Raw genomic sequence first — 8,157 nt, 5'->3', positions numbered from 1 at the left:
GGCGGCGCGGGGCGGCGAGGCGCGCTCGGGCGGCGGCGCCCTCTGTGAGGCGGCGGCGGACGAGCGGCGGCGGCGGGCATCCATGTCGGCGGGCAGGGATTAGCGCGGCGGGCACCCAGCCGAGCGGAGGGGGCGGCCGGCCCGTCGCCCCCTTCCCGCGGGGTCTCCGGCGGGAGCGAGCCATACCCGGCTGGCGGGGGCGGGTGGACATGGCTGACCGGAGCGCGCCGAGCTGCCACCTGCGGCTGGAGTGGGTCTACGGCTACCGGGGTCATCAGTGCCGCAACAACCTCTACTACACGGCGGCCAAGGAGATCGTCTACTTCGTGGCGGGGGTCGGCGTGGTCTACAGCCCCCGGGAGCACCGGCAAAAATTCTACCTGGGGCACCAGGACGACATCATCAGGTACCGCCGGCGCCGCGCGTCCCCGGGCCGCATCCCGCCGCGGGCTCCGACCCACTCCGGCCGTCCCGGCCGCACAGCCCCGGCTCGTCTCCCGCCCGCTCCTCCCTTCCCCCTGGAGCGGGGCTTGAGTATCCCCCCGCAGCCGCCTGCCCCAGGTGCCGTCCCGGGCAGCGCCGGTGATCCGCGTCCCGCCGGTGCTGTGGGGATCCGGGGAGCGGACCGAAATACGTCAAGGACAGTCAGCGCTTCCTCACCGCCCCCCCCCCCCCCCGCCCGGGCTTCGCCGTGGGTAGAAACAGCCTGGAAATGGCTTTTAGCTGTCGGATTTAATCAGCCGTGTTGTGTGTCCCCCACTGCCGCCGGTGCGCGGTGCCGAACTTGTACGGGCGCCTGTGCCCGGCGCGGCAGCCCGAGGGTCGCCGCTCGGTGCCCCGCCGTCCCTGAATGTCAAAGGGCCGGCGGGAGGAGAAGCAGTAATCGCGTGTGTGCCCCGGAGCACTTGGGCTGCGGAGGAGGTTAATCTGTAGCAGGTAGACCTTTGTCTAGTGTTTAAGAGGCGACGATTACATGGGGAATTAGTGGCCTGCCTGTAACTCACTCAACTTTTAGGGTAATCTTAACAGCCTTTCTTGAGAAGTTGAGGCTTCTTCTATAGCTCAGTAGTTCACTTGTCAGGGAATGTTTTCAGGTGCTGAGTTCATTAAAAAAATAATTACAAACTGATGTTGCAGAAAAAATGTGCTGGTGTAATTTCTTGTGCGTATTTCCACTCCAAGGATGCTCTCGTAAGCCTAGTGGTGTTGTGAGATCAATGAGAGAATTTGAGGAGTATGAAGGGCAGATGTGAGCCTGAGTCATCAATCTTTTCCCTTCCAGTAGGTGTCATTGCAGATGGATTTTAAATTCTGATTTGTTTTGGTCTTCCTGTTGGGGTAAGAGCTAGCAGTGGATATTGTTGTAGGTCTTTTGTAGGTTTTACAGCACAAAATCTGTTATTATGATGCTTAATGCTCCAAGGCATACCTTCTGTATGTGTTACTCATGAGTAACAGGTATTGCCTGCAGGGAGCAGAATAGATGCTATTTCTTTCATTTAAACTTTTAGACACACTAGAAAACTTGGTCATAGTGGCCACTTTTTTCCTTTGTTTAAGTCTTCTTCTTGAAGAAATTTAAATAGTTTTGAAGTATGGCTGTGAATGTTCCTTAGAAGGGTGTCACTTCCATAGTATATTTCTCCTTGGTGCTAAACATGGGAAGGAAACCTAGTCAGTGTACCATGGTAGACCGTTGTACTAGGGATGTTGAATCAGGAGTTTGAATCACTGTTATTTGCATTGCTTAATGTTTTAACATTCTCACTTTAATCCAGGAGAAACTATTTTCTTAAGAACTGCTAGCCACCTATGATGTCAGGTGCTGCGGGAAATCCAGACCCACAACTTGCTATTGTGCTAAGGAAGCGGTGGCTCACTGCTTGTTCTAAGGCCGCGGTAGTGTAATATTACACATTTAATACCGTGTATTCATGAGTGCTTCCGAGTGACATTGCTTGTTTCAGTAGCACTTCTTGTAGCATAAGAATTACATGGATTTGAGCTACAACCGGGCAAGTTTTTTGTTTGCGTGTGGTAACAGTTTCCTGCTCAGTCTCTCTCAGCTTTGGTACAGTGTGCTACATTTGGCCAAAATGTGACAGAATTATTTAGACTAGTACTAAATTAAAAAAAAAAAAAAAAAGTCTGCTGTACGCCAGCTAACCGGAGAGAAAGTGTATGTGTCTGGTTTGTGTATGTACTTTGATTTGAATGGTACCATGGCCCAGCATAGCGGAGTTTCTCCTGCTCTGAATTGTATTGACGTGAGAATATAATTCTAAGTATGTTAAAGCATTTCAGGTTTATGCAGTTAGAATTTTGCATGCTTCTTGAATGCAAAAGCTATACAGAAATAGTAGTATGCTTGAAGAAGAATGCTTGATTTAAAAGCAATGTGGCTATTTCTAGTAAGATCAGACTTGCAGTGATCAGTCTTTCACTTGCTACTTTTTCTAAAATGCAACATGGTACAATTTAAAGTGCCATCTTGCACTTTTCCTAACTCAATGTGGTTACCTAAACATGTTAGTTCTCAATATTTAAATGAGTCATAGGAAGGTCAAATATTAAAAAAAAAACCCCAAAAAGCAAAAACCAAAAAGCAGGTGCAAAAATCGGATTATGTAATATAATAATCAGTGTTACTAAATTTTCTCTCTGAAGATAAACTTAACTGTTGTATTGCAAAATAATTAATATATTTTATGCTCTAATAGTCTCAACAAGTACTGTCTGAATGCTGAGATATTTGGGATTTTTCAGTGAAAGCAATGGGAGGATTGAGTATCTTTTTACAAGTACAGGATCTCATTTGTGAAAGCAGTTCTGGTGACTGAAAATCTTATATATTTAAAGAATCAAACTTCCATGAGCCCAGCTCCATAGCTACAAGGACTAAGCATAAATATTGCTCACTACATGGTGATATTATTAGTACTCTTCGTTATGAGAACTTTTATACTGTTAGCGTTCTTTGGATGACATTGTAATTGTAAACATCAATCAGGAGAGAGGAACTGCAATTCTTAAGTCAGAGACCATTTCTTTAGTAGTAGAAAACAGTATTATTTGAGTAATGGACAGTCAAAGGACATTTTCCATTGGAAATTTCTTACACTAGCAGTTAGTTTTTGTTCTGCTTTTAAGTTTTACCTCCTTTTGTTAAATGAAACCCTGTAAACCTGCTGTAGGATTTTTTATGTAATTAGATGTTTTAACATAATTTATTTTCAGTATAAATGTCTAATCTTAATTTTAATCACAGTGTCCACACCCCAAACCCCTCAGCCTCAGTCAACTGTACAGTGAAAGTAAGAGAGTTCTCTTTCAGTGTTTTGTCCCTCAGATCTATTGAAAACTCTTTGGGGCTAGAAGAGGATAGTTAAGAACATTTAAAATGTCTTTTATTAGTCTGTTTTTGGTTGTTTGGTTTTTTTTTAATTGAACAATGTCAGTTATAATCCATTTTTAAAAGGACTCTTCTTGCTTGCTGGTGACCTCTTGGTTTTTATGTTTGTTTTTTATCTCTTCTGAGAATTACTTTCCAGAAATCAACTCACTGTTCTGGAGGATACAGTTACATGTTTTCAATCTTACTTTTCTCCCATTTCTTATGTATTTGCATATTTTTATTGTCGAGCTCCAGGATGCATTCGAACACTTGTAGAAAGTGTCACTTAGACACAGAAACACTTTGAAAGTTTGCATCTTTTGGGAGTGCAGATAACTGAGTTTCTTGCATTTTCAAGAGTAAGGAAGGAGAAAAATCTTGTACATGAAATCTCAGGTGACTTGCTTTGATCTGTTGCCGGCAGCATAACTTGGATGTCCGCTGTGTTTGTGGAAGTTCCCTGTCCAGCCTGGGCTGTGTATGTGTAGGAGATACTAGTACTGAGTGAAAATGCAAGTTATTCCTACAAAGCTACTGGTTTCAAGTGTGTGTTCTCTAGGATTTAATGAATCACCAAACTAGCTTGTGATGTGTAGAATGGTTTGCTTTCTGGTAGACAAGGAAGAAACAGTATCTTGGTGTGTTCAGGTTAGATCTTGACTTCGTTCTCTCCATAATTTTACTGATTTAGAGGATCATAGGTTATTTAATGTGGGCTGTTCTTCAGAGAGACCTTAGGGTGAACGTATTTAAACCTGATCTGTATCAAGATTTCAGAAGATGCCCCCTCAGAGCATTTACTTGTCATACTGTAAAACTCATGCTCATGTTGAGGCTCCTTATTTGTCTGGGCTAGCAAAAGCATATTTATGTACTGTATTTTTTTTGATGTAAGGTGAGAAAATTGGAAAGCGTGAACTTATCCATCTTTTAAAATGGCTGTCCACTGGCAAAAGCCTTTAATGTCATAATGTCACTAGGACAATTCTCTATGCTGATGTGCTCCAAGGAGACTGCTGACATGCTCCAAGGTGACTTGTAGAATAATTTTTCTTTTTGATGCATTTTTTTGCTTCTTTCTTTTTTTTTTTTTTCCCCCCTTAATGCTAGCCCTGTGACCATCTTTTTTTTTGTGGGCTTCAAAGTACTGGAATTTTACTGGGAATTAACTTTTCATCTGACACTGATGATGCTATTGAAAAATAAAATCAAAATGTGAGGTTAAACCAGTGCATCTTTTTGAGATCTTTAGTAGACTTGGCAAAAGTGCATATTCCGCTTTCCATGATGTCTGTTCTTGATTTCAAACTTTAGCACTTATCTGTAATTCTCCTTTTGCAACATTATGCTGACACAAAACAAACCACACAACTGTGCCAGTCACAGAAAGGAGAAGAATTATGTTTCTCTGTCAGAAGGAGACAAATGAGGAAAAGTTGTTATCTCTGTCCTACTTCTTAAATATCCATTATGTGAGCTAGCTGGCAAATAATAGTGCTTTTGTATATTCTTCCTAGAAGTTTATCTCTGTGACTACTTGATTAAGGTGTTTGTGGTACATTTAGGTTTAGTTGCTTAAGGTAGTAGCTGGCACACTTTATGCTAGTAAGAACTCTTGAATCTCTGCTGATAATGGCATTTATAGCTCTGCTGTTGAGCAGCCATAGGCTGTGTCTAATAAGTTAATTTCCCTGCCTGTCTGAAGTCTGTATATTTTTCCTTGTCTTGGACTAACTTGCAGGAAAGAAATCATGCATCATCTGCCCTAGGACTCAGGCAGTGTTCTGCTTTTAGGGCAAACATAACTCTAAAAAATTATTCAGAAAACATTGAAATTCTTTACTGTTAGAAGTTCTAGTACCAGAAACTAACCAATACCCTGCTACAAAGACAGAGGAGAAAGAAATGGCTCTACTTTCAGTTTGGTTAAAACCAAACTGTGGTTATTTTCCCCCTTTGTGCCCCTCTGTATCCAAGACTGTAGAGAGGTAAATTGCATGTTTACAGGGAGCAGAGGTATATGCAAGACAGGTAGAAAGAATGGCAGAGCATTTGTCTGTATTCTCACGGAGATAGGGTTTGGCTGTTTCCAGACAAAGCAAAAAATAATTTGCTTGTCTAAATCACGGCTTTTCTTAAAACAATTTTTCTTGTTGCTGTGAACTCTGTAGGAATTAACCAAGCTTTGTTCTCCAAGGAATAAAAATAAGCAGCCATACCTCTGGACCCTAAATTGTGGTCTGTCCAGGCACTTTATTTAAAACTGTGTTCTTTTTATATTTCAAATTTCAGCTCAGTCTACAGGAGATTGTCCTTCCTGAGATACTATGATTTTTTTCCTTTGTTCCAGGCAAAATAAACAACTTCTTTTTAGTGTCAGCATTTCGTAGGTTCTAGTGAAAACCACAACCACTACTATCATCTGTGCTCTCTGGTGTTAGTGCTGTCCGCCAACTCCAATTTATCTATTTATTGTCGCACTCCGAATGTTAGTCTAACCATCAGCATCTAAGAAATCCTTGGAGTCTGTCAGCTGCTTTCTAAGACTGCTCCTAGATAAAGCTCCCTGGGAGTCAGGTCCAGCTTTCCTCTGTGTGGCTGTCAGCTATGGTTTGCAAACAGAAATTCTAGCAATGCAGTGATTAGTCATATCCTAGTTTCGAATGGCAACAGATCTTTTCCTCACCCTCTCTTTTCATTAGCTGTGCATTGTTATGACGTTGGATGACCTGCTGTTGGACTTTTTTAATAAAGATGCTGTGTATTTCTACCCCCTCATTGTATCATTCTGCCTCTCTTTGATCCCTTTTGAAGATTCTAGCAATCACAAAAAATTATGAAAAAAGATAATATTTTTTCAGAAAAGGAACTAAACACGTTTCACAAGAACATAGAGGGAAATTATTTTGTTTCCATCTTTTGTGTTCCACCAGTAGTCTTAACACCTTAAGATTCATCCTAGTTCTCAAAAAACCTCAACAAATCGTTGAAGTAATTGAAAGTTGGGGTATCTGCTGTCAGGTTTATTGTCTTGTTCTTGTCTGGAATAAATGGTGTATGTTTCTGACTGAACTGCAGATGACAGTCAAGCACAAATATTAAGCAATAAAGACTAGGTTCAGCTACAACACTTCGTCTGGTGAAATTTTATTAATTGTTTTGGCAGTAGATCTGTGAAATTTCAGTAGGAATTTCATGATCAGTTGTGTATTTTGGATTTCAGGGAATTTAACTGAGTGAATACCATGGTTGCCTTATAAGGAAAAATTTCTTAATTATCATGTGCAACCTCTTCTGTCTTTTGAATTATGAATGTGACAGAGGAAAAAAAAGCTTCGGCATGTTCTGGTGAGGAATTCTTTGTATGCACTTGAATTCTATGCAGTCCAGACCTTTCTTTCTAGAAGAGAACTCTCTTGTTTATTCATTTGCAGAAAGGTAATCTCCCAAACTATTTCAATAATTATAGCCATTGAAGAAGGCCCGTCATCCCCCTTTGTATCCTCTAATATCTGTACTGGATGAAAACGGGAATAAAATCCATTTTACAGTTATGCTTCAAATGTGAAATGGATCATGCATAGAAACACCTCAAAATATTGCTTGTCTAATACTTCGGAAACATACAAGGTACATACAGTCTGGATTATTAGGTATGGTGTTAGGAAACCCGTCTTTGTTCTTAAGTCCCAAAGAAACTCCTTGGTAGGAGTATTTCCCCTTGGCTCAGTGCTGGTGAGACTGCACCTGGAGTACTGTGTGCAGTTCTGGGCTCCTCAGTACAAGAGACATGTGGAACTACTAAAGAAAGTCCATCGAAGGGCCACAAAGATGATTAAGAATCTGGACCGTCTCTCTGAAAAAGGCTGAGAGAGCTGCGACCATTTAGCCCACAGAAGAGAAGGCTCAGAGTGCATCTGATCAATTTTATAAATAGCTGAAGGGAAAGTGTAAAGAAGATGGATCCAGGCTCTTTTCAGTGGTGCCCAGTGACAAGTCAAGTGACTTTCCAACCAAAAATAAAAGCTGTAGGCCCATGCTGAACAGTGTGAGTTTCCAGAACTGGAGGTTCAGTTTGAAAGCTTCAGTGTTTTGACTACAAACATTATTCTTCCCACACACAAATTCAAATAAAACTAATTTAATGTAAATCTAGTTAAGGAAATAATTTCTCAAATTATATTTTCTTGAAGAAAATTAGACATTAACAATAGATTATGGGGTTTTGATATGCAATAGAATGTTTACTGTGAAATGAAATACCTTTAATGGTTCATTTTCTGTAACAAAGAACGGGCTTTGGGGTGTGTGCTGGTGGGTTCCTGCTCAAACACGGCACCTGGGGTTCGTTCTCCATTTGCACTTGATGAGGAAACCACGTTCTTGCTTCAAAGAATGAAAGCAATGCTGAAGTCATGTAATGTGTACCATTCTGAGAGGTCGATGACAGCCACCCAAATCACTTGAGCAGGTTAATTCACCAAGCTATTGTACTTTGTTAATAAGCCATTAAGGCATTCTTCTTTTCTGAATATGATCTTTAGAGGAACTGATTGCTCTTTTTCCTCAGAAAGTTTATATTTCCAGCTGAAAAATCAAGTCTTCTCCTTAGCTTATTCTTTGGGCTTATATGGTGTCATGGTTCTTTTGTTTATACTAAAGATAAATCAATTGACTCACTTTATCATCTCCAGATGATCTTCTTGAGCATACTCAGTTTATTTCACTCCGTGAAGGAAGTAATGACTTAAATAGAACCTAAA

At 41.3% G+C, this 8,157-nt stretch overlaps 1 protein-coding gene across 17 annotated transcripts in view; it reads left to right on the top strand.

The window, feature by feature from the left end:
* The first annotated feature begins 57 nt into the window (after positions 1-57).
* Positions 58-8,157, top strand: part of EML5 (EMAP like 5) — a 111,298-nt gene continuing 103,198 nt past the window's right edge. For all 17 annotated transcript variants that reach the window (XM_042048373.1, XM_042048375.1, XM_042048372.1 and 14 more), the window contains exon 1: positions 58-406. In XM_042048373.1, the coding sequence (XP_041904307.1) occupies positions 210-406 (197 nt within the window). In that variant the 5' untranslated portion in view covers positions 58-209. The remainder of the gene's footprint in view (positions 407-8,157) is intronic.

Source organism: Corvus kubaryi, unplaced genomic scaffold, assembly GCF_017639235.1.
Source record: "Corvus kubaryi isolate FWS band 111438036 unplaced genomic scaffold, C.kubaryi_AGA036_p1.0 66, whole genome shotgun sequence".
NCBI classification, from domain to species: Eukaryota; Metazoa; Chordata; class Aves; order Passeriformes; family Corvidae; genus Corvus; species Corvus kubaryi.
The sequence above is the reverse complement of the archived record's forward strand: the minus strand, read 5'-3'. Positions and strand labels throughout refer to the sequence as shown.